This window comes from Apaloderma vittatum, unplaced genomic scaffold (genome assembly GCF_000703405.1).
Source record: "Apaloderma vittatum isolate BGI_N311 unplaced genomic scaffold, ASM70340v1 scaffold16086, whole genome shotgun sequence".
Taxonomy (NCBI): Eukaryota; Metazoa; Chordata; class Aves; order Trogoniformes; family Trogonidae; genus Apaloderma; species Apaloderma vittatum.
This window is the reverse complement of record NW_009720242.1, coordinates 22,466-49,265: the sequence shown is the minus strand read 5'-3', so window position 1 is coordinate 49,265 and position 26,800 is coordinate 22,466. Positions and strand designations below refer to the sequence as shown.

General features: G+C 41.5%; 1 protein-coding gene across 1 annotated transcript in view; it reads left to right on the top strand.

Moving 5' to 3' along the window:
* MTA1 (metastasis associated 1) overlaps positions 1-26,800 on the top strand; it is a 77,251-nt gene that overhangs the window by 32,870 nt on the left and 17,581 nt on the right. Inside the window, exons 9-18 of the mRNA XM_009870960.1 lie at positions 1,376-1,475; positions 2,900-3,088; positions 4,161-4,233; positions 11,397-11,457; positions 18,942-19,057; positions 19,861-20,012; positions 21,820-22,009; positions 22,396-22,485; positions 24,485-24,637; positions 25,680-25,715. Coding sequence (XP_009869262.1) covers positions 1,376-1,475; positions 2,900-3,088; positions 4,161-4,233; positions 11,397-11,457; positions 18,942-19,057; positions 19,861-20,012; positions 21,820-22,009; positions 22,396-22,485; positions 24,485-24,637; positions 25,680-25,715 — 1,160 coding nt within the window. The remainder of the gene's footprint in view (positions 1-1,375; positions 1,476-2,899; positions 3,089-4,160; positions 4,234-11,396; positions 11,458-18,941; positions 19,058-19,860; positions 20,013-21,819; positions 22,010-22,395; positions 22,486-24,484; positions 24,638-25,679; positions 25,716-26,800) is intronic.

The following is a 26,800-nucleotide window of genomic DNA, read 5'->3' as shown; positions in this document are numbered from 1 at the left end:
AGGATTGATTCAAGTTGCCGCTCAGCTGCACAGTGCTCTGGTGTTGGTGTCAGGAAGACCCAGAGGAAACGAAGAGGGTAGAAGTGTCCTGGTGGGTGGGAATTTTACATGGGGATTTTACACAGTGACCGTAGAGCTGCTTTGTGGTGGAGATTTCCACTTCGCGTAGGCTCTTGGTTGCAGAGCTGTAGTTCTTTAGTCGTTCTTTCTGGCTGTTCACTGCTGATGCAGCCACTTGAAGGTGTGTGCGGTAATAAGTATCACTGAAAAGATTAGTCTAAAAATTGCTTCTGCCCAGGATCAGTAAAGTGATCCAGTTTAAAATTAGATGCCACACACACACACACACACACAAAAAGAATCAGTTCAGCTAAAGCTGGGGACGGGGGAGTTGTGAAGCAGAGATGGGGATGGTGACTGGGAGACTGGGAAGAGGGCGAAGTGTGAATCGCCAGAGAAGCTTGAGTGGGGGAGGTTGTTTTGGATTTTGGCCAAAATTCAGTATTTGATGACAACTTAATGCTTAAGCATTTACCTTTCCTGCTCCTGCACTGCTTGGCACTAGCTCGTTCCTCTGTGTGCCCAACTAGTTTGGGGAAGTGATCTGAATGGAGGGAAAAAAAACCCCGAAGCACCTTTTTTCATTGTTGTAGTTGCTCGGAGGAGTTCAGCTCCAGTTCAGTGTGCAGGAGCACAAGCATTTCACCCATGTGGTATCACAAGCAGCAAAGAGAGTAGGAATTGTTCTGAAGTTCCAGTTAAAGACTTCTCCAACTAATTTCTTTAGGAATAAAATGAGGAACGGGGAGATTGTGGCCTCAGATGGAGGAATGACTGGCATTGGGAAGTATTTGAAAATTGCTCTATGTAGGCTAAATATTATGTATGTGTTATACAATATTAACTTGTAAAATAAAGATTGTTTTTACAGAAACTTGTAGAAAAATGCTTGCATCGCTGCATTTTTTCCTATCTGGTCTTGGCATCTGTCTCTGTACCTTTGGACAATGCAGCACTGCTTTTACCATGGCGGAAGAGGTTTTTGCCATTCATAAAGCTTGCTTGTGCTCACCTTCTGCTAAAACTTAAGTCTGTTGAGATATGAGGGATGAGAGAGTAGTTCGAAACTCCTCGTTTGTGGTCGTTGAGTCTTTCACTGTTTCTCCTCCTGTGCCTAAGCCTCTTTGGTCACATGAACTAAGCAAAGTGTTCATAATAACAAGCCACATCTGAAGAGATGGCTCAGAACTAGTGCCAAACCATGTAATCTTGTTACTGAGAAATGGAGTCTGCTGATCTCAAAAAGTGTTGGGTGGGCATTTATACTTACGCTTGTTTTGCATGCAAAGATAATGCTCTTTTTAAATTTTTTCAGGTCTGTTGGTACGTTTGCCCGAGCACTAGATTGCAGTAGTTCTGTCAGACAGCCCAGTTTGCACATGAGTGCTGCAGCAGCCTCTAGGGACATCACGCTGGTAAGATTTTTAAAAGGACCTTAAGTTCTTGAGAGACACAAAATATTCACCTCAGCAATAACAGTTGGCAGAGAGAGAGGGGCAGATGGATCGTAATTGTGGCCTGCTGGGAAGCAGATCCTGTCTTTATGAAGGAACCCTTTATTTACATATGAAGGAACTTCTTTTGGCCGTGTGCCTTCTGTGATCCATCATGGATAATTCTCTGAGATAATGTTTTTTGGTTTGTTTTATTAAACTGTTTTGATGACATGCTTCACAGCCCATCTCTTGCACGGGTTTATTAGCTGGCTTGAGAAGGATGCAAATTATTATCTGCCTGTCTGCAACGTTACAATGCTCGAATGCCACTCCTCGTCACTTCAACACCAGACTGTCACTGTCATCCTTGGGCAAGACTGTCTGGGGAAAAACTTGTGGTCTTATAAGAAATTTCAGTTTATTCAGTTCTTCTCTTTGACGAGCTCCCTTTTAGAGTACCTGAGGAGTGGTGACATGGTTAATATTTTATAATCATAAATGAGTCTGAGTAGATGGAGGAAAGCAAAAACTTGAACTTCTGTGCTAGAGCAAGTTTAATGAAAATCTGAATAAAATTTAGGAAGAACTGTTACAAAGCCTCACCTCCTAACTGGAATATTGTGAAATCATACACAGAACCAGTTCTCAGATAGAACACCGTAGATTACTTATGCATGTGCACAAAACTGGTATGATGAAAGGCAAATAAAATCCTGATTAAAACCACAGAAATCAGGAGAAAAAAAGCTTTCATTTGCTAGTACCAATTCCTCCCTCACACGTTTTCTCAGCCCTTGTAACAAGTTGCAGACAGTTGTAGCTCAGCTTTCTGGGGAGTAATTCTAATAAGTAATGTTCCTGGGAGTAATTCTTTTTTCCTACTCAGCTGTGGTGTGTGACTTGACATGAATCTTTTTGGGGGATTTCTTGCTTTTGGGGAGACTATATCCATGTGTTGCTGCTTTTAAATATTTTTCTTATATGCAATTCTTGTGGATTATTTGATAAAGAAAATGCATGGCTAAGTTTATTAGAAAATACGCCTTTGGACCTTCATGCCCCATCTGTGGATGGTGCCTAACAGAGCTGCTCAGTCCTGGGGTGAGTGAGTCTCTCCCAGTGCATTTTCTTAGCAGTAATCCTGTAGTGGTGGTGCTGGTGAGTAGTGAAGTAGGAGTTATTGATGTGCACAGGCTCATGTTCCACAAACCCCAGTATTGTTAGGGAACAATAGACAGTTACAGTGAGTCTGAGGTTGAAACAAGTTCTTACTGGCTTTCTGTTAGGTATAGAGTGCTGCAGATCCTGGTGCAGAATTTTTGTTACTGCTATTTCACTGTTAAGCAGTTTTTCCCCCTATGTACCTGTCCTTACATTTATCTTTCTCTTTTGCAACCGTGTAGTTCCATGCTATGGACACTTTGCACAAAAACGTCTATGACATTTCCAAGGCGATCTCTGCGCTTGTGCCACAAGGTGGGCCTGTCCTGTGCAGAGATGAAATGGAGGAGTGGTCTGCTTCAGAGGCAAACCTCTTTGAGGAAGCACTAGAAAAGTACGGAAAAGATTTCACTGACATTCAGCAAGATTTTGTAAGTATATAAAACAAGGGCCCACATGGTGACCAGTTCGGTTTTACAGCTTGTCTAAACCGTGTTGTTTTTCTTCATGTTGAAGAAGAGGGCTTTGAACTGGAACATGTGTCTTGCTGTAAATTGGGGAGAGACAGACTTCGTACTGATGACAAACTGTTGTACAGTCAGAATTTCAAATCACAGATGATAGTTTTTCCTTGAGAGACGTTAATTTACAATCATCTGCTCCACCACGGCTGAGGGAGCATTTAGGAAAGTGTTGTGACAGCCTAGCTGCTGTAGATTAATTTGTGTTTTAAAGAGAATAAGTACCGGGCCTTCTGCAACGTGAAAATGTACTCGCTTTTATAATGTGATTTCAGAAAGAGCCTTTTGAAAGTTTTGTAAAGGAATCTTGGGCATCCAAATGAAGCATCCTGTAGTTTGGCCAAAGCTCCACCCGAGGTGCTCAGCCTGCAGATTGAATGCAGCACTGTAAAGAGAGCCAAGTTTCGCTGCGTTGCTGTTCAAGTCCTCTGGAACAAAACAAGTAGTTTCAGTGTTGCTTGTCCCATGCTCTAATCTCTTAGAGGGACTTGGAAACAGCACGACACCCTCTTTTTTTTTCCTTGTGCTTGTCACGCAGAGAGCAGAGCTTGCAGGTCAAAATTCTGTTAGTGGTTACTACTTCTTTTCTTTTTTTTTAATGGGCCAGCTCCATAGAAGCCAAGAAAATCAGAACTGTGATGCTGTAGTTGTGGCTCTTGCTCGGGTCTTTGCTGCTCAAGCAGAGAGAGTCTGAGCCAGTGGGCTCCCTTCCATGTTGTCCCTCTCTTGAATGGTTTACTGTAAAGCCAATGCAGCATGAAGATGTACCTGTACCTTGTTCTACTTCTACACTGAGAGCACTATTTTTTGAAAGGGCGTTTAATTTAACATGGGTCCCATGTGCATCTGAAGCCCTAAGGAGATTCAGACACTGACTGTCTTTTTTTGTTAGCAGAGTTAGTTGTCAAAGGAATCCTGTAACTTCAGCGAGGCTGTGTGCCAGCTCCCTGCAATGACTGCTGCTTTTTCTTTATGTCTCTAGCTCCCATGGAAGTCCTTAACAAGCATAATAGAATATTACTATATGTGGAAAACTACAGACAGATACGTTCAGCAGATAAGAGAGTCTTTTTTAGCCGATATTTTTCTTGCCTTTGAAACCGAGCATTGTTGCTTTATTCTCCCTCTTGGGGTTCAGCCTTTCCAATAGGTGGGTTCTGTAGTGATGCGAAGCACCCAACAATCTCTCATCACTAAACTCATCAGCTGTTTGTAGATAAAAGCATGTGGCATTGGTGTTTGTGCTTCCTTTTCGTGTTTGCTACTGCTGCTTCATTTGTTTCGAGCTTTCTGGTTTGGAATTCAACAGTTTGAAGAAGGGAATATTATTAATTTCTGCCTGTAGAGTTCAAGGTCAGCATTAAGTTCAGTTTTGTGTTTTTCTGGGAGATGGACACTTGCTGTGCAACAGGCACCCGTACTGATTCTGCACTGCTGCTTGCCCGTGTCTTTGATTCCAGGTGCATGGAGGGACCCCCTGTAAGCACTGCGAGTAAAGTGTTTGACTGGGAAACACGGATGACTCAAATTCCCAGACTCGTTACACCTGAGAATCAACTTTGATTAGTGTTCGCAATCATTTCTACCTCTACTTATTTATGACGGCTGCAGCAGGCAAAATGTTACCGAGTATTATTTGCTGCAAACATAATACTTAATGACAAAATTGATTAAAAGAAGGGAGAGATATATAATGAATTTTTATAATTATTAGTATTATGCTTAGGCATCTATTTGAAGTGTTAGAAAAAATTGAGTTTATAAAAATGTCCTGCTTTAACTTGTTTCATTGGAAATTCAGCCTGGTAGAAAGACTAGAAGCCCGAGGAAGTATTTGGCATGCACTGTATTTGGGCACCTTGGTCTGCAATGTGATTTTTACTATTTTCCTTCTGATCAGAACTGTTTAAATTATAGAGGGGTCTTCAGGAGAAATGGAAACTCTTTTTGACATCAGTTTCTTTCTGCATCCTCATTCCAGTATTTCCTTAAGTTCATTCTTGAAGCTTTTCCTTTTGGTAAGGAAATGGGTGGTAGGAAAGTGGGATCGTGATGGAAGCTGGCACGCTGGGGGAAAACAGGTGCTGCAGGAATGAGGTTGTGGTCGTTCCCTCCCCACTGAACTGTGTGTCGATGTAGTGAGTGCTGCTGTATTGTCTGACTGCAGCTGTGCAGGAGGTGATGGCTCACTGTGCCTGGCTCAATATTTGCACTGGGAGGAATCCATTTATCTTCTTCCTGCATCTTTTATCTCACCTCACTTCTTTCGGTGATAAGAATCCATCAAGTGGTATGGCAGGTATCAGAAAAAGCGAGGAAGGTTATTAGTAAGTGAAAACTGGCTTCTTAGGCTGTTGCATGAAAATGTCAGCCCTGTGCAGTCAGAACAGCGAACAGTGGTAGGAATTCGTGGGAAAGATTAAACCAGAAAGCATCTCTCTGCTGCTTAGAAAGCCCGTGATATATTTGCGGTGGTGAGGTTCTGTGTCTGCCCGTCCTGAGGTATTGAACAGTGGCGGTGGCGGGAACTAAGGCTTAGGGAACAGTTTCTTTGGTGTTCACTCTTGGATACTGCAGGAGATGGCCTGGAATATAGTGTCCCGGGTGTTTGCTTACGGGCCTCTGTGCTGGGAAGGCAAAACAGCTGGTGTAACTGTGCCTTGATGAGGAAGTTGTTAAATTATTTTACTTTTTCCACTCCCTTGAACTTAACACATAAACAAAATTGCAAAGGGGATAGTTATGTGAAAGACTGCCTATTTGTTCTTGCAGCAATTAAAAACCCCAGCAAACCTACAGTTTCTCATAGTGCTTTGCAATATTCCTACACAGTGGGTTTTCTGTCATGATTATACTGTACCTTACATGTTCTGCCCAGCAGTCTACCAGGGAGTGGGATTCGGGGAAAGCTTCCAATTAGAGGCTCTTCACTTAGGAGACAGTATAAGCCCAACAGGTAGAAATTGCAGTACAGAGATATCACATCAGTCAAGTCTGAGCTGAAGACCTCATCTCCAATTCCCAGCTTGTACAAGCAAATAATACTATTAAACATTTATAAAAAGCCTGGGAGAGCTATCTATAGATAACCACAGAGGAAACATAGGAAATTTTAGTTGAAGTACATTTATATTTTACTTGATGTGGGCAAAGGCTTTGGCAAGGTACATCCTTCGCCACTTTTTCCATCTGCTTCTTCAGTGTTATGTCTGTGCAGATTCTTTCCTTAGTCTAATACCACAAAATGGTTCTGGGCCTAATGGTATTTTTGTACATAAGATACTGCAAATGTGCTAAGGATATGAAAAGTGTGTATCTCGAGTTGTTTCACTTTCGCTTGCCCTCCTTTGAAGAGGATGATTAAATTATATTCCAAGGCTGTATGCTACGGTCTTTAAAAATATATTGATAACCTGCTCATTCTTGTAGAGTCTTTGGCTGAATGAACATAAAAACATCAATTAAGCTGTTATTTCTGTGAGTTATACAACGTAGTAATGAAGGTTTTTGTCATCAGCCAGTTGCCTGCTTTGATGAAAAACAGTTAGTTGGGAAGTGTTTACATCCTTCTGTATTCCCTTTGAGATTTCCTTGGAGTAAGAAAGCCCTGTCATAATCCTGAAGCAGAATCCCTCTGTTTCTTGCAATTAAGGAAGCTAAATTTTGAGTCGACTTCAACAGAAGACCCTTTCTTAGAACTGAACAATAAAAAGTACACTTGTCCTTGGCATGCCTAAAATCAAAAGGCTTAATACAGCACTTCCTTGCCATGTGAGTAGAATACTGTGATTGGGATATATCAAATTGTCTTGTTTTGGGGCATGCACTTGGATCTTTTAGCCAGTAATTTCTGTTTGGCTTCAGCTATGCCATGCTTTTGAAGGTTACCAGCATAACTGGGAGTTCAATCCCTTCCAGAGAAGGACAGACCCTCCAGGAACAGCACTGCTAGAAAGAGTAATTGTACTGCAATGTCAATGGAGAACTTATGGTCTGATGTAGGCTCCTGAGCATGTCCAAAGTGACCCCAAGAGCTGATCTGTCAAAGGTGCTCTTTCAGATTGTCCTGAAGAAAATGAGGGAGAGAGATATTCCAAATTCAGTAAGCCGTGTCTCCTTTGAACGTGTCCTTTTCTTGGGACAGGTTTCCTGTGGCAATTCACCTGATTCAGAAAGGTTTGAAATGGCATCCACTGAGCAACTGCTCTGTGGTGGCTTCCCCCAGTGATTTGCAAACTCCTATAAGAGTTGCTGTTCGCGTATGCTTACGTTTTCATTCAAAGTAAAGGTTGAGAAGTTGTGAACTCCAGGGTGATTTCTTTCTTTGTTGTTGTTGTTTTAAAATCTTTAAACACTTTTACTGTTTTACGCATCATGAGAAACCCTGAAAATTTGAAAACATAACGTTTTCCAGCTGTCAAGAAGAGCTTGGGACCTGGCAGAAGACTGTTTGAATTAGTCATATGCTTTCTGAGAGTTGAAGGCTTTAATTTACCTTTTGTGTTTTTATTTGTGCTTGAGGAGCATGTAACTTCAAGAGGAAGATCAAATATTATTAATTTCTACTGTTCTGTTGCTTATATGAAGTGCCATTAGAAAAGCGTAGGAGGAATAGAGAGAGAAAAAAAACACTTTCAAGGTAGTCTTAAGGTAGGAGGGAGCTCTGGATAAATCTTGATGTGGAGAGAAAACATCTTTATTAAGAGAAGCAAGCCTTCTTTGTACCAAGCCAGGAGCTGTGAGCGACATCTTAATGTACTGTGTGCTAGCAAAGCAGACGTAACATCAAAGAAATGTTTTTCTGCATATGTGTAGGGTGTTTTATCCCCAAAGACCTCCTGTTAAGACTACAAGAACGTGAAACTGGCAGATTCTGGCAAGCGAGTGACAGAGACCCAAGGTGCTGCAGATCCAGATGTGTGGCTGGAGCACAAGCAGCTGGAAACACTTCTCCCAAAGGCATCGTGGACTAATTACCTGTTCTGTCTCACCTCCCAGCAGCACTTGTTTGTTCAGAGTGTCAAAGTTCTTCTCAAAATCCATAAAATGCAATTTATCTTCCTTGTGACCAACTAAAAAAGGCTTAATGCTTGAGGATGTTTGAGGCATCCCGTGTGCTGTCTGCTGACCGAACTCCTGCGTTGTGGACCTTGAAATATCCCCTGCATTCCTGGATTTCCTCTTTATAAGCGTTCAGTCTGTAGAGAATAACCACAAACGTTTGCTCTGATATGTCGCATATTATACAACTCTTTTAAGCTCAGTGGGTGGAATGAAAGATGTCAAATCTCAGGAGAGGATATATAAAGGACAGATGTTTGCACCAACTTGAATGTGCAGCACTTAGTATTTTAAATCCCTTGGTCTCTGTGGGATAGACAAGTCGGTAATATCTCCCTTTTAGTGATGGGGAAAATATGATTAGGTAAATAAGAGGATATGCTTAAGATGCACATATATAAATAACTCGAAGACAAAATTTCATTTAGGCCAAAGTATTAGAAAAAGTTAGTGTTCAGGATTTATTTTGTGGATGAGGACATTCATGACTACAGCAGACAACATTAAGAATTTATAGTGTAAATATGCTTCAGGCACAAATCAATTAATAACTGGCAAAGGAACTCATAAAGCACTTTGAAAGGATTATTCAGAAATTGTGCATGACTGCATTTTGGGCGCCTTTCTTTTGTATCTGCAGGTATTAGTCACTGTCAGAAAATAGGAAACTCGTCATATCTGGTCTATTGATCGGCCATAGCTGCAGGTACTTAGTGTGAAACCTCTTCTTATCCAGTACATAGTGGTACCTTCTGATGAAAACCTTCAATTTTCCTGCTATACTAGTTTGTAATAAAGGCATCTGCTGTATGTCAAGCTCTGTGCTGATCCCCGGGCAGCTCTAGGAGAAGAGTCCAATTGACTAGTTCTAGTTGACTTATGGCAATTGTTAGTTCAGAGCTAGCACCATGATCAATCATAAAAAAAAAATAAAAATCTGTGGTGAGGTCAACATTCATCGCCAGTTTACTAGAATGTTGCTTAATAACCTAAATTAACCATGGCTCCGAGGCAGATGACCTGACGTGGACAGAAGGACAGAAGAATTTCGACTGCTGGTAATGCTTTGTGCCTGCGTGAAGCTTTTTCATTCTTAGAGTTCTAAAGCTATTGTAATGACTCTAGATAGTGCCCTGGGGAGCTTTTGTCAAAAAAACTGCAGCTTTTTCTCCCCCCACAATCTAGAAATCTAGTGGCAGTTTTTGAAAAAAACACCCCAAACCAAAAAACCACAACAGATTCTCTACCAGTGAAAGTCCCTTGAATTTTCCTGCTTACGTCTCAGGGAAGTAAGATTTTTGTTACAGGGTTCATCAAACGGTATTTTAAGCTGTTAATCAGTATCTGATGTTGGACTTCCTTGTGGTTCCTGGGCAGAGTATGAGCTCTGGGGCTGTTCATGTGCTGACGTAACTGCCTGTGTTCATCTGTGCCTGGGGAGAGGTGACGTGGTTTTTGGTCCAGGCTGTGGCTGGAACGGCCTCCATTGATAAGCAGAAAGGCACCTGCGTGTGCATTTTGTCGAGGGATTATTTTTTTTCGGGGGGGTAACGTCTCTATGGAAGGCAGAGGAGAACATTTCCAATGCACTTTGGAGAACTGTTGTCACCGCCCTTTTTGAGGCCCTTCATTGGATGGTTTGATTTCTTCCATAAAAAGACCTGGGTTAGAGTGGTTTGAAAATGTTCATCTTTGAATTTGTGGTTTGTATTGAGAGGGAGAACCTCGAGTTCCGTCACCAGTTGCCAGCCACGTGGGTATTACTGATTCGTCCAAGTCGACAGAGTTGATAAGGATTATCCTCATCTGGATTTTCTTCAGGACAGTTTTCAGGTTGCTGCTCTTGCCCTAACCGAGACTTCCGAGCAGCAACCTGGGAAACTTGCCTGCCCCAGCAGAAGGATGTCAGCTTTAGGATGCAGCTCTCAGAAGGTGTACTGTAATCCCAGGATAACTTTCAGAAGTTCTGTTTTCTCAGTCTTTGTTCTGTTGTCTGACAACTTCATTCTTTGATTTTTAATAGAAGTTGACTTATTTGCAGGAGAAGGGAAGAGGGGAATTCGTCAGGAGTCTAGAGAGCTTTGGTGAGGAGCTGTCAGACTGTCAAATGGAAAACAGTTGCTTAAGACTGTCCCTCTGATCAAAGCAAGCTTTATGCTTATGGGAAACTTTTATTTTGGTGTTTCTATGTGTGTCAGTCCTGTCGCTGTAAAAAGGATTTTTATGTTTGTCCAGTTCCTCAGTGATACACCCTTCAATTTTTCTTACATTTTCTGATGCTTCCTGTTTTTGTGACGATACTGACTTTAGCTTTACAATTATTTTCCTAGACTGTGCCTTGAGGCCACTATCTAGAGAATGTTAAGCTAATCTGTTTGTATAGAATATCACGATGCTGCTAGATTTTCTGGAAAACATTATGCAGTCTGCAGTTCACCAGCGTGTAACATGTTGAAGGCCCTGAGTCCAGCTTTGAGCAGCTCGGACCTCCAGAGGCTCACCCTAAATTAATTTAGTTTACGTAATAAACTTGAGACTTGGATTATCTCTTACTTTTTAAATGGCATGAAGGCTTGAGAAGGTATCTCCTGTGTCACTCAACTCTTCGGAAGTGAGGACTACCAACAAAGAAGTCTTTGTTCAAGCTCTTAGAATTAGTGCCGGTACATTACTGTACCTGCTGTTGTCCTGTTGGTGAATATTATCATGGAGAGCAAACACAGACTGATGTCAGATCTTCCTCTGCAGGGGGGAAAAAAAACGTTATGGGAGGAACAATGCATGAACTTATATTGAAGTGAATGGGAATTGTGGAATCATAGAATCATAGACTGGCCTAGGCTGGAAGGGACCTTAGAGATCATTTAATCCAACGTCCCTGTCATGGACAGGGACGCCTTGGTCCTTACAAATAGTAGATTGTCATCTCTTTGACTTTTTTGAAAAGCTGTGTACGTAGGGGATGCCCACAGTTGTTTTCAGTGGATATTTTCCTCTTGGGAAAGGATTTTGTGGTAGTTGCTTAGTGAAAGAAAAACCTCATTGTTTGTTCGTAAGTGCTGAAGTTTTTACAGATATATTACTTGACTTCCAGCTGAAGTAAATAGTCCTTATTTTCTTTTTATTCTAACTTTTCTTTTTTTTGTCTTCTTTTTAAAGAAACGATTGAAAGCAGCAGAAGCAGAAAGCAAACTAAAGCAAGTGTATATACCCAACTAGTAAGTACCTTTTTGCATTGTTTTGTTTTCTGTTTCGTTGTAGAGGGCCTGATGTAGCAATTTCCATGGCTCACCAGTATTATACTTTAATTACATAACGAGAGACATAGCTGAGCACACATGTCAAAGAACTATTAAATTAGATTACCGATAAACCTTCTAGGCTCCCATTCCTTTGTATTTTTAGCCCATTTAATGCTACCCACCCTGATGCTAATACACAACTAGGAGCCCTGTGGAAGAAAACATGACAGTTTCCGTGGTTCAGCGCCGGCTAGAACAAAGCAGCCCTCCTGCCCGCACGCTTACGCTGCTGCCTGTGAGTGTGTAAAAGGCAAAGCTGTTGCCACACGCTGACCTTCCACTTCTGGAACACGGCGTATTTCCTCCGTGGGCAGCCAGGGGCTTTCCCCGGGGGCTTTCCTGGTTAGGATGCTGTGCTGTCATGTTGCTCATTTCCTTCATCCTGTATGATGTTTCCATCCTGAAGCGAGCATTATTATGTGCTAATTTTTATATTTATGTGGACTGGGAGCTGGGGATTAGCCTAGCAGGTCAGCACAGTCGTGAACAAAAGGGTAGCTAATTAACTGCTCGATAATGTGTCTGTTGTTCTTCATTTCTGTCATCAGTGGATCACCATCGTGTGGTTGTTTCCTAATGTCATTTATATAGAAATGTATTTAAATTGCTATCTAATGATATAATGCATTTAAATATATATATATATACACACACACGTTTTTAGTAAAATGTGTTTCTTCTATTGCATTTTCTCTGCATAACCCAGACAACAACTGTTATAGTGTGGAACTTTAAATCTCCACTGTCCTTTGTCTTTTCAGCTTTTCACTCTCAGATATGTTCCCAGATATGTTCCCACATATGTTTTATCCCCAAATAACTCCTTTATTCTTTTATGCTATCTCCTTACTAACAGTTAGGAACTTGTACCATGTGTTCTGTTATTTGAGGCAAAACGAAATTTTAGATATTTAGCTTATAAGACAGCCCATTCCTTGTAAAAATTAAGGGATCTCTGTTTTATTTTTTGCTTTGAAATATGTTGATACCTCTCTGGTGAATTTACTAAAAATTAGATGTAATGTTCAGAGTGAAGCTGAATAGATTTCTTGTCATGTAATTTTTCACCAGTATTGCTTTTTGTAGATAGTGTTACTCTGCGTGGAGACACCGGGCACCAAATTAAACCTGAATTCACAATATGATAAGCTTGTAAAGCAAAAGCCGATGTAATTCAGATTGCAGATACAAAAGGATATCACGGATGAGAGAGCCTGGTAGTCTTGCCGTTGCTCTTGGATTGTTACATATGTAGGTGGGGCTGTATATTTGAAAGGTTATGGTGCTCATTTGGTAATGGCTGGCTGGGGCGGTGTCTTGTCCCTCAGTGCTGTATCTCAACACGGTAATTCTGTCGCAATCTAGAGAATATCATCAAATCGGCAACTACCACTCTACTTCAGGAAAAGAATTCTGTCTTTACCCATGTGGTTGCTATTTTTACCTCTGGCTTTGATTTCTAGGCATAGTTGATTTTGTGAGTATTATCCCTTAACTTACCTATTGTTTAACTGATAAAATGGGTGTCAAATTTTCCTCCTCCTTCAATATCTTTTCATGTGTCTCAGGAAAAGCAACAGTTGCGTACGTGACTTATTTTATCCCACGTGAACACTTCTGCTGCTTTTTTGCTATTAATACCTCCAAATGCAGCAAGAGTTGAGTATTTCGGAGATTTTTGGATTATTTCTACTCAAGTTTCACTATGAGGTCTGGCACATAGGGAATGTATTGCATCTACATTATCTTGTGACCTAGAAGAAGATTATATTCTTGGCTTGTAATAGCAATACATGGTGTAGAGATCTAAATATCAATGTTATTGATTTGTCCTTATCATGTTACTGAGCCCATTCCTTTTTTGAGGCTTGAACCATAATAATCCGCTTGTCACCTCAAAAAGAAATTACTTGATGTAGGCTGTCACAAGACCTGTGCAGAAGCGTATCAATTCAGTGAAAAGTATTCTAACAGTAGCTGGTTCAAAATTGTTTGCAAATAGAGATGCATGAGGATATCAGACTGAAATAATAATATTTTTTTTGGTCTCTGGCTGTCTTCACTGATAGGACTCTCATTTTGGTCTTGTGATGTTAATAAGGAGATCTAGGGAGAGGGGAGAGGAATAATAAGAAAAAAGAATAAAAGTGGTCTTCAAAGGTTATTTCTCACATCATAGATATATTACGCAGTGAAAAATAACAGCTCTGCATGAGGCTTTAGAGTTGATATTTTTTAATTTGAGACTGTGCCCCAAATTTATAATGTGGGTTACTGAAGCAGAGAGTCATACAGGTAGTTGATGTGAGGTTATCAAGTCCTAAACCAACATCCTAGATATTGGAAGAATATTGGGAACACATTTCTATCCTAGATTTTCTGTGCTGCTTCTAAGAGCCACCCTGGTTTTGGGACAGACGTCTGTAGCTGATGTGACTGAAGCCAGTGTTTGTATGCATGTGCTTTCCTGATGGTGCAAGGAAAAAGTATAAAAATCAGATTAATTTTGCATTCAGGAAATACTGAGAAAAAAAAATTTAGTTTTCTGTAGCGATTTCCCTGTCTGTGGGAGTGATGTTCAGTAAAGCAGCAGCCTGAACGCACGGAGAGATTGCATGTTCTTCCACACTTCACCCTGCCATCCACTCGCAGGAACGTGGGACTCGGAGACCTTTCTTGCTGCAGATGTAGTCTCGGTCTCATTGTATAGTGTGTACCCAAACGTACTTCTCGGGCCATTGTGGCAGTCATATTCTGTTTTTTTACCTAATCGTGCAGGTATCTTATGGACTAGTTACTTGGTTCTTCTTGATGGTGTTCTGGTTGTGTAGCTGGTGCTTTTAGGGATTAGGACATCAGCAAATCACAAAGGCTGAGACATACAATTTCGTGTGGCTCTTCTCTCTTTTGCTTTGATCAAAGTGCTACAGAAGGGGTAAGAACGGAAAGAGAAGAATGAAGTGTTCCATACAGTCCCTAGTCTCCAAAATGGATTGATGTAAAATGTAAATTTTAAATTTACATCTGTAAATGTAAATTAATATATGTTACTTACAGTATCTTGTGTGAGAATCTCAGAGCACTTTTAAAACTGCAAACGCTTGTCAAGTAGGGAAACATCATTCTCCCTACCCTGCCTTTGGTTTTGGCTTTTTGGGTGTGTTCGGTTTGGGCTTTTTTAGCTGAAAGGGAAACTGGAGGAATTGCTCAAAGCTTTGGATGACTCCAAGAGGCAGCTGCTTAACAAGCTGAAGATCATTCATTTATCTGTTTCTTCGTTAAGACAGCTTTTTTTCCTTCTCTATTTAATTGTGCAGAGGTCCATTGCAGTGTGGAAAACTTAGAGCGTAATGCCGTTCTTTCGTTTGCAGCTGTGCTAGTTGGGGAAAGCTGCTCATTTTCAGAAAGCCTTGTTTAGCAGTCGTTAGACCTCTTCTTAGAAGGGAGTATTTACAGTAGCCTGGAGAGTTGTCTGGGTAAGAAATCTAGACACTTGCTTTAGATGCCTAGAGGTGGATGGTTTGAATATTTCTTATAAAGGGTTAAAAATTGCTCTCATTTCTGAGGCTTTATTTCTTATTTGTTCTGTTGCATCTAGCACCACTATGTTTTCATGAATATCATGGAGCATTCATTGATGGTTTTAAAGTTTATTGTTACGTAGGAGGAATGTTTGAGGAACGGCTGAGGGATTCAGGGCTGTTCAGCCTGGAGGACACTGAGAGGAGACCTTACAGCTCTTTGCAGCTCCCTGACAGGAGGTTGTAGTGAGGTGGGGGTTGGTCTGTTCTCCCTTGTGGCAAGTGATAGGACAAGGGAAGTGGCCTTAAGTTGTGCCAAGGGAGGTTCAGGTTGGATATCAGGAAGAATTTCTTTACTGAGAGGGTTGTCAGCCACCGGAACAGGCTGCCCACGGAGGGGATTGAGTCACCGTCCCTGGCTGTGTTCAAGAGATGGGTGGATGTTGCGCTGAGGGACGTGGTTTAGTGGTGTTGATGGGACTGGGACAAAGATTGGACTTGATCGTGAAGGTCTCTTCCAGCTGAAACTCTTCTATGATTCTATTGTTAACAACTAAATTTTAATCGCCATACTGTGGGTCAAATGCCTGTTAGTCATGTAGCGAAGGGATTTCAGTGTTCTGTGTGGCTCAGGATTATCTTCAGGTTAGGGTTTTTGGGCAGCAGCTTCAGTCCATGGTGGCTGGTTTCCAGTGCTGCCTTTCTTCTGTATATGCTTTTTCACTCCTGAGTTGAGGCTGATCTGCACTTCATGATCCCTGTTCCAGCCTAACTGCTCCAGTGCAACTGAAACTCATTTAAAATACTTCCGTTCTCAGTGTAGGAACTGGAGATGGTAGTTACCGCACCATCAGTGTTCTCACTACCTTATTTGCATCTTTCGCTTCGGCTTCATTAATTGCCTAATGATTCATCCAGTTTTGTTAATAGCTGTACCAGGCTTTGGTGTTATCAAACAAGTTTAATTAACATATCATCAACAATTAGGAGCTTTTTGCGTCTCATATGATGAAGGTATTAGCTGCCGAAACTTTTATCATTATGGCCCCTGTGAAACTTGGCCTTAGCTTTGGAGCAGCGCACTTTCTGCTGCTTGTTGCAGCTACACTAACTGTACTGTTCCAAAATTCTGAGGTGAAGTTATCACCAAAGCTACAGCCTGACAGTTGTGTGATCAGCGCGACTGGCTGATCAGCTCTCGCTCTTTCACTTAGGTTTGAAATACGAGTTTGATAGGGGCTGTAGAAAGGGCACTGGAGTCACCCCCCCGTTCTGCCCATGGTCTTAGCCCTTTGGGTGAGCATGCCAACACCTGCACTCTTGTTCTTTGCTGACTATTTACAACCAGACACATCAGGGTTTCCCAGCACGCTGCTCAAAAAAAAACCCAAAACCTTATTGTGTGCTTTACTGATGAATTTCAGACTTCTTTAGTGCCTTTTTTGGAGGATAAACTCATGTATAGTAGGGAAGCAACATGCTGGATGTTGAGCTGTAAGACCGGGAGTGCAGGCTTAGTTTTCCTTACTTCAGTCTTTTGCTCTGTCTGTTGAGCAACACCGGCTGTAACAGCGTGCATCGGTGAGGCCTGTTTGTTTTACAGCATCTTGGTAATGTTTGCACATGGAGTTTGCAAGTGAATCATTGGCAAAAGTTCTTTTGCAGCAGGTTACTATAGTGACTTCCCAGAGCAAAATGCTGGGCAGCATGAATGTACCTTCTTTCAGCTTGCCCTTTGTTAAATGTGCCTGCAAATCCCCTGCCATCTGTGGTGTCAGAACTTCGTGCCATTCTGATAAGCACCCTGAAACTCTTTAATCCAAGAGCCGAGCAAATTAATACACAAAAGGAGAAGAAAACCTCATCAGACTTGTTAATCTAAACGCCTTCATTCTGTTTTTCCCCTTCTCTGCTGCTTTTGGGTTGTGTATGGGCTGCTCGGTGTACTGAAGGAACAATTTACAGGATTTCTGTGCTGCTTGGCCTCCTAAGCTTTCTCTTCTGCAGAAAGACCCTGAACTTTACAGCGAGGAGCACCATCAGGATGCTCTTCCAAGTTTGGGGCAAATACTCTCTTACCTCCTTACGCAGTGTGTGTGGCCCTTGTAGGTCACTCACAGGAGAATCTATTTTGCCTCTATAGAAATAGGGTTTTACAAGCTCTGTATCTCAGAGCCTGTTCAGTCTCACTTTCAAATGTGGGGAAGGATGACCTTCTGGCTTCCAGGGCAGCGTAAGCTTTCCAGGGGAGGGTTTGGGTTTGTTGTGGAGCTGCAAAGGCCAGGTGTCTTCAGAATTCGGTCACCTGGAACTCCTTTGCTTTCAGGGGTCATTGCTGAGAACCTGAAACCTAATGTTGATGCCCCGTTAGAAAGAAATTAATTTGACCATATTCCCACAATGCTGTTTTTGCAGCGCTAGCCAGAGCGATAAGTAATAAATATACTGTGTCACTGAAATCAGTGTGACTCTTGTGTCAGTGTGCAACTGGTGTGAGAGAACATGTTTTCACAAAGCTGTTTTATAATATTCATTTTAAGATACTTCTGCTTAAATAAGTGATTTCCAAATCATAGGTTTATTATTTGGAAATAAAAGGAATATGCCTACTTTCTTCAGTCTTCAGGCAAGAGCAAATGGGTGAAATGCAATTGGCACTAGTTGGCACCAAACACTACCTGCTCTTTGTTACTTCTATAAGCAGAGTTCCTAACATCACCTTGCAGTCTTTGTGTGTTTTTTAAGCTCCTGCTGTATTATTCTTCTCTGACACTGCTTCTCCTATCAGTCCTGACCCTGCAATATCGATTTTCTATCCTCTCATGCCAAGGATTTCCCCCCTCAGACACTTCTTCCTCTGCAGGGGTTTTGTACTATTCCATACTGCTCTCTATGTCAAAGTTTTGTTTGCCCTTCCATTCGTAGCTCCTGCCAGTAGCTTTTTTTTGTTTTTCCTGAGTCAATATTTTTAAAAGAGAGTATGTGGATGAGCTGAAATAATTCAGATGTTGTTAGATTAGAATGTATTAGTGACAGCCATCAGTGCTTTTTGTGTTCTAGGCTTTCAGACTTTTTCCATTTAGCAGAAACCTAAATGCTTTCTCTTAGAAGTACAGACCACAGAATGGCCTAAGCTGGAAGGGACCTCAGAGATCATTTTAATCCAGCCTCCCTGCCGCCAGGGACGCCACCTGTCAACTAGATCGGGCAACACATGGGGACCGAACGGGAATCGAACCCGCCACCTTAGCATTGTTAGCGCTATGCTCAACTGACTGAGTTTGAGACTTGTCAGAAGGCCCACATTCATGAAAATCTCTGTGTATACTGCATGTAAAAAGATTTTATTTAATGTATTGGGTGTGCTTGTGAAAATTATGGCTACATGATGCAAACCTTTGCACTAAGACAATGTGGAAGTATTTGTGACTGCAGTCTAGGCTTATATTGACCTGACTAAGGCAGGGGTTGCCCTTTCTCTGCTTACCTCTCCTGCTCTGTCCCTCAGCCTTCTTTTTTGGAGATTTAAATAAATATCCCTCATGTTGAGGACTGAGAGAGATCTATAGGTGAGATCTTGTCACCTAGATTAGAGTGTCTGGGATGGCCTCGATGGTTTTGTGTTTCTCAGTGGTTTTGGGCTCTGGAAATGGTACCTGACTATTATAATAATTATTTTTATTATCAGTGTTATTTAAATATTATTTGAGACAGCATGTTCATGGAAGTCAGATTGTTGGTACGTACAGCTCGTTCTGGTATCCACACGATGAAGGAAAATCAAATCTTCAAACGGTTTTGGGCCGCGCTCGTGGAAGTCGAGTTGGAAATTGCATGCCTCGATTAATGCTTGTCCTCCCTTTTGCTTTGTGTTTTAAGTAACAAGCCAAACCCCAACCAGATCAATGTAAATAATGTCAAACCGGGAGTGGTAAATGGTACTGGAGTGCAGGCACAGAACGCGGGAGCCGGACGGGCCTGTGAGAGCTGTTACAGTAAGTGACGTGCCGGTGCGGGAGCGCTCTGCGGCAAACAGCGACCCCAGAGCTGTGGTGTTGGGGGGTGGGTGGTGGTGGGGAGGGGACAGGATATGACATAGCATTTGAGCAAAGGGATTTTGGTTTTTTCTCAGTTACTGGTGTTAACGTTTATAAATAGAATTATGAAGTACTAACTCGGGAGTTGGTGTCCTACATAACTGGAGGTGGCTATTGAGCAATGATTTAAATCAGCAAGGTGTGAATTTGATTGGTTTTTTCATAACTTTTTAAAGTAGATTTCAAAATATGTATCATTGTATTTGATCTATTGCCTGATACTATTATACTGAGTTCTATTATACTGAGCTCCTTTATGGGGAGCCTTTAGAGATGCTGGAATATAGGACTGTATAAGAAGTCATGGCACACATTTTGCACGTTCTTTAGCTGTAAAATTAATGAATGGGGAATTCCTGAAGACAGTCTTCCCTCTCTCCCATGGTCTGCAGAAATTATTGTCTACCTGTCTTGCAGAATGAGAGCTTTCAGTTTCATTGGCAGGGAATTTTCCCTCCATACAAGTTGTTTCTTTTCTGTTTATATTTTAAAAGAGGTTTATGTGTATAATTAATTCTACTGGAATCATAAGTACATTTCACAGTGGTGATGACAGGGAAGCCATGATCGGTTTTATAAGGTCTGTTTGAGCTTTGCAATGTCTTTTTGTGATTTTCTTTTGTGATGGTTCTTAAGAGAAGAAGCTCTGCAAAGTGATCCTGTTTAAGGATATATATAATTTCCACCTTTGTTATCTCTAGCCACACAGTCTTACCAGTGGTATTCTTGGGGTCCCCCTAACATGCAGTGTCGCCTCTGTGCATCCTGTTGGACGTACTGGAAGAAATACGGTGGCTTGAAAATGCCAACACGGTTAGATGGGGAGAGACCGGGACCAAACCGCAATAATTTGGTAGGTGTCTGCAAAGGAGGCTGCCTGGAAAGCTGGGTGCTGTGGGATCTAACTAGTTATTCACTGTTCTTAAATATTTAACAACGAAAAGAATGCCTTCAGCCTCCATTGTTATCCCTGGCTTTGGTATTTCATGTCTTGCAGAAACTGGCATGTTAACTTCAGGTATAAGTAATTTGTAGCCAAGTACTGCCCTGAGGAAAAAAGAGAAAATGAACCCAACATCATTTGTTTAGCAAACTAGCCGTCGAATGCATGGGGGATAACTTAACAAGGATGTTAGAAATTGAAATGCCAGCCAGTGTTTCTGGTATTTGGTTTTCATGACTTTTGCTGTAGGGGGAAGAGGACCCTTTTTTTTTTAACCCCCCATAAAGGAATTCATTATTTCCTGAAACCTGTTCCCTTTCCCAAGGCACATTCAAAATTAGATACCTCAAATAGCTAGTGGCTTTTTAGAGATCCCTTATCTTTTTTTCTACTCCATCCTCTATTTTTTTAATTAATTCTTCTTCCTTTTGGATAGGTTTGAGTAAGCATTTATATGAGCTACTTCTGTTTAATTTTCCCCTTTTATTTGAAAAATAAAATTCTCAGAATTTTTCTGAATTTGGTGGAAGTTCCATCTGGAAGCATCTTACATTGAGCTGATTGGAAGAAGGATCATCATCACACGGACCATCTGTCAGTGTGTGCTGAACTTTGGTCCTAGATTAATTTCTTTTCTTTCTCCCAGCCTTTGCCGCCATTCCCTTTCTGTTCTGTTTCTTTTGTTTAACCTCTGTTCCTTTCCAGGCTTCTATTTGACCTCTAAAGCTACCTAATTGCTGAGATAACTGCCAAGTTTTATCAGCCTTGTACTTTGTTAATTAAAAGACATGTAAATAGTTGGCTGGGGGAAAGCTTTGCCTCCCTCCAAACTGAAATTTCCTCCTGTTTTCCAGCCATGGGCAGGTTTGAGACAAGAAGATACCACTTTCATTATTTTATTGGTTTACTTAGTTGCTTTTCATGAAGAAGATACTGCTTTGGCTCTCTGTAGTCAATAAGGAGTCTTTCAGTGGTATTCTTTATTAAATGCAGTGAGTATTTGGCAGCTCTGTAAATGCATTCATTAAGTTCAGATTAAGAATTAAAACCAGTTCTTGCAACTTTGAGACAAAAAACATTCTTGCCTTCTGCAAGTTTGCTTTGAGAAGTGAGTCTGTGATGTATATTTTAGCCATACAGCTACTTTCTGATTTTCCTGTCCCTCTTACAAGTGATTTGTTATAAGGAATGTGCATTGTATCTCCAGAGCAACTCCAAGCACCCAAAGTTGGAGCCTTTCTGCTGACTCAGTAAGCACTGAATCGTGTGATAGCACCAGGTAACTTCTTCAGGTCTTGCTTTTGGATCCCTGCCTTAAAACTTGGGGCAGCGCAGAAATAAATCTGTGAAGGCGAAATGTTTACCTTTTTCTTCCAAAATATCTCAAAGGATAAAACAATTTCAGACGTCAGCGGGTCAGGTCTTGCTTTTGGATCCCTGCCTTAAAACTTGGGGCAGCGCAGAAATAAATCTGTGAAGGCGAAATGTTTACCTTTGTTTTATCCTTTGAGATATTTTGGAAGAAAATTTCAGATGTCAGCGGGTAAGATTGAGCAATAACTGGGTTGAAAATATTTTCATCTCTAATACTGGTTCTGTTCTTATGTCTGTGAATTGGTAGTAGAAAGTGGTTTTAGATTATATTCTTTCTCTTCCTTAAAACCATACACTCTAGTAATTATTTTTTAGAAATAATGCTTATTTTTCTTTATTTTAGAGTCCTCATGGTGTACCAGTACGAAACAGTGGGAGTCCCAAGTTTGCTATGAAGACACGACAAGCTTTCTATCTCCATACAACAAAACTGACGAGAATTGCCAGACGTTTATGTCGAGATATCTTGCGCCCTTGGCACGCAGCAAGACATCCCTATCTGCCTATTAACAGTGCAGCAATCAAAGCCGAATGTGAGTGGTGATGCAGCTGGGACCTGCTCAGAAAGGAGCCCTTTGAGATTCCTTTCCTATAAAGTTTAAGTTGCAACCTCTTGAGATGCTCTCTCGCATGTAGTTAGTGGTTTCACAAAATCCAGATGGGCTTGCAGAGCATTCTAACTGGTTGTAGGCTAGACAAATAAGTTTGAAAATTCATAAGTTGTTTGTTTTAAAATATTCATGTTCGCTGTTACACTTTAGCTTTCCTCTGCATTTGTGTCCTGTTGCCAAGACGTACTTGCAACCCCTAAAATTCCTTTTAATTGGAAAGCTCTTTCAGGACTCTTTGAGTTACTCGTTCAGTTGTGCTATAATGTGTAAATGTCTTTACCCTCTAATTAGTTTTCTTTGTTTTACAGGCACAGCACGTTTACCTGAGGCATCAGAAAACCCATTGCTATTAAAGCAAGTGGTTCGAAAGCCTTTAGAAGCAGTACTCCGGTATTTAGGTATTAAACCCAAACATCACCAAACGCAAAAACCTCCAACCAAACAAAAAACCTTACTAGCTAATTGTGCTAACCATTTCTTTTTCCATTTGGTTATGGATTTAGGTGATGATTCTGGATTGAAAACCAAAACATAAAAATGATCCCTTGAACCTTGTCCTTTTTCCTTTTCCTACTTAATTGGACCGACAGAGTGGCTCTGGGCTCATGGAGCTGTGTCAGAAGTTTTTTCAAGTGAAGGGAGGGATGTGTGTAGAAACAAGTTGTCATTGCTGACGGAGGCATGACCATAATGTTTTGGGAACAATTGGTCAGTCCACTGTTCCAATTTTGATGCTGTTTGGAGGTGGTTCTTCCAGTTGGGTCCTCCAAGAAGCCTTTTGGGTTTAGGACAGCACTGTGTTCTGCAGCTTGCGAGTCAGTTGCTGGCTCTTCTGTGCTGAAGCTGGGCAAGGGGACTGTATTTCCACTCCTTACCTTAATCTTGTTTTTCTGAGTTGTGGTTTTGTTGTTGTTTTTATGGTTTTCTTGAGTACTAGGTCCTCATTGGCTGATCTGTGGCAGAGTACTGAGTAGCTGTGTCCAGGACCTTGGTGTAAGTTTTAGGTGCTGGAAACAACTACAGTAATGCTACGTGACGTGTCAGCTTTGACTACAAATGAACGCAAAATCATTTTTCTAATGTTGCTGATTGCTTGAGATACCCTGAAGCCATGTCTCAGGTTGTTAGAGCAGTCTAACGTGAGTCTAACCGCAGAAAGCTAGCTCAGACAGGGGTGCTTTGAAGGCTTCCAGATTAGCAAGGAAGTTGATTGCCTTTTTACTCTGATAAGAAATGGTGGAGTTGATTTTATGTTTTCCTGTACATTTTTGTTGATTACATGTTATAAGGCTCGGGGTTTATTAAATATTTACTGCTTCTCTGTTGAGTATTGTACCCTATACTAATGAAATACACAGACTGAGAATCCTTTGGATGTGTATAGTGCAACCAAAGAAAGCCAATAAAGGGAGAAGTTTTGCTGTTTGATAAACACTGGTTTTAATAGTTGTAGAGAATATAGATTTTGAGATTTCATTAGCGTGGTCTCCGGGTCCCCATTTGACTGTTGAGCTGTAAGAAGGGAGTGAAAGAAATGGAGGGAGGCTGGTGGACTGATGAGAACGTGTTCATGGAGGTATCATGCTCAGTGTGCATTAAGTTATATGTTACTCAGCTGTTGGGGCTGCGAGAGAAGAAAATCTGTTGAGCTCACATTTGCTGCTGTTTATAACTTTATCAAGATCTTTTCATTTGGACAGAGTGTGCTCGATCTCTGCTTTGGCCAAAAGTTTGAATTCAGACTTCGTGTGTTCTTTGCGGTGGTGATTTTAGATCCTCACTTTTTTGGCCAGCTTAGAAATTTTATTTTTTACAAGCTTTGCAAAGCTGGAATTTCACAAGAGTTTAGCGTTGTTGCATGACTGCAACAGAAGGTGACTTTTAGTGTGCTCGATCTCTGCTTTGGCCAAAAGTTTGAATTCAGACTTCATGTGTTCTTTGTGGGGGTGATTTTGGATCCTCGCTTTTTTGGCCAGCTTAGAAATTGTAATTTTTACAAGCTTTGCAAAGCTGGCAAAGTTGTAATTTCACAAGAGTTTAGGGTTGTTGCATGACTGCAACAGAAGGTGACTTTTAATATAGAGCATCATCCAAATGATCCCACTTTGTCAGAGAATAGTGTTTTGGAAATAGATGAAAAGCGCTTTTTGCTATCAGCTCTTATTTTAGGATACTACTATGACATTGGTTTTAACATCTTCATTCAGCAGAGTTGAATTTCAAAATATACTTTAAAAGTTATACATAAATAGCCATCTCCAGTCAAATTTATTGACTGAGGTAGCTTGTGTATAAGGGGAGATATACCTGGTCACCTTGGAAGATTGCGGGTTGTTTTAGGCTTTGTAATTTTGGTGCCTTCACTAATAAAAGAATCACCTTGCTGTTTCACTACAGAGTCTCATCCGTGTCCTCCAAAACCAGATCCTGCGAAGAGCTTGTCCAGTTCTCTGAACAATCTGACTCCTGCTAAGTTTACACCTGTCATTAATAATGGGTCCCCAACTATCCTGGGAAAAAGAAGTTATGAACAACACAATGGAATGGATGGTAAATATTTTTCCACAAAATGTATATTGTCTGTATAGGCTTTTTCTTCTGTCCTTTCGGTATACAAGGAGATTATTTAAGACCGTAGTCCTTTGTATAAAATTCCACGTTTCTTATTCTCGAGGGGAGCTTGACTTACTTCCTTCTATGAAAGTCACTGTCCCGTTTGTCCCTTGGGCGAGACCCGTGGTGCGCGCTGCCTGGGCCGTGCGTGCACACAGACCTGCTGTGCCAGTGGGACTCTGCCTGGCTCGGCCAGCTTCGCGAATGGCACAGTGAAGGAGAAACTTCCCTTCCCTTTTTGGATTAGTAATACGTAGAAAAACCTTAGTAGCTTTTTCTCTGGTGATGCTTCCTTTTTTCTGTTGAGGCTTACAGCTTTTTAACCTGTAAGCAGTAGCTGCGCAGTTCCCAGATGCCTTTGTAACGCGTGGCTCGCCTGGCTTTGGGCAGAGCAGAGCGAGCGGAGGCCATGGAGAAGGGCTTAGCTGAGGGAGGCAGATGTGCCAGATCCCCCGCGGCATAAACCTGCTCCTGCCTTGCGCAGAACCGGATCTTTCGCTTTGGTTGGCCCTGTCACTGAGCACCAACCTGCAGGGGAGTTTGGGCTTCATGTCCTCGGGAAGTAAGGGCAAGGGGAAGGTGCTGGAAGTGGGAGGTAGATTCAGGGTAGATTCAGGACTCCAGAGCTCTGTTCTGAAGAGTTGCTCTTGCATGAGAGTGTCAGGGAGGAGCAACCTCAGTCTTTTTCTCAGATGAGGATAAAAAGGTCTCTCTTTTCAAGTGGTCTTAACAGGAGTGAGAATGTGGAGGGGAGTTGCTCTTAACAGGGGAAAGGAACACTTGGTGACTCTGAGCAGGGAGGGAGATACCGAGAATCTCATTTTTTACCTTTAATTTTAACTCACAATATGACTTATCTGAAATATAATTACAAACGTTTGATATCTTACTGTTTTAACGTTAAGAACTTTTTAAACTGCTGCTGTTCAGGTTGCTGATGTGATGTTTTTCTCTTTTCTGTTCACTTGTGCTCTATCAGGCAACATGAAGAAGCGCCTGTTGATGCCTAGCAGGGGTAAGACCTTGAAGCTGCGCTCAGCTTATGCTAGGAGAGTGATTTTTAGTTTCATCTGCTGGCTTGTCTGTGCTTTGTGGCTAATGAGTCTGTGTGCACCTTCTGTGTTGATGTCTTAAGTGTTCCTTGGGTAACCATTTCCACCCATGGTTATGCTGCTCACCTTCCAGGCTGTTCACATGCAGACGCCGTGCCGAAGACTGGAGTGCTATATTCAGGGTTGATTACTAACTCCTCAAGTTGACAGAACAGTTTTCTAGCAGTCTTGTGAAACTGCTGGAAGCTGCAATGGTTGGTTTTAAAACTAGGTGTTGTTTCACTGTTTGGTTTTGAAGAAATCAAAATATCATGCGTCCTGAATTACTTTAAATTCACTTTGACCGAAGGAAATAGAAGACAGTATTCATGGCAATTCCCAGGTTCAAGCCTCTATATTTTTTCACTGTGTGTGGACAGTTTCACTGGTGGAAGACTGTCTGCGCATTTGCTACTTGCAGTAGAAATGGTTTTCAAAATTTCCACGAATTAAAAATTAATTGGTTCTGACTCCTTAATAGACCTCAAAAGTTTTAGTTTATAGGAAACATCATTTAACCAAATTCAGTCGAACAGACCGGTTTTAAGTGGTTAGGCTATAATGTCATCGTGAGAGGCAAACACAAAAACTTAAGCTGCCGTGTTACCATGAAATAGCCAACGCTGCATGTCCTGAGGTTCGGCTTTGTGTTTACTGGCTGAGGCAGTGGATGACTGTTCCCAATATTGACATGCATGCATAGCTAAGTGCATGTGGAGAATACAGTACGAAGGACAGTGGTTGTTCTACTGTCTTACTCTCTTTGGGAATTTATACCTCGATATTGTGTTGCTGAATTTTCAATGTGCTTTTTGACTTGTCTAGTTTGGGAAGAACACCACCACCCAGCTGCCTTGGTCAGTTTGGCTTCCTTGGAAGCTTTACCTGGTGACGAGGGGTGTAGATGTGGAGTAGTTCACTGAATTTCCACAGCTCTTAGTGACTACTTGCCTCTGGATGTGCCTGCTGCTCCCTGCTAAATGTCCTTATCGGCAAGGGGACTGATGGC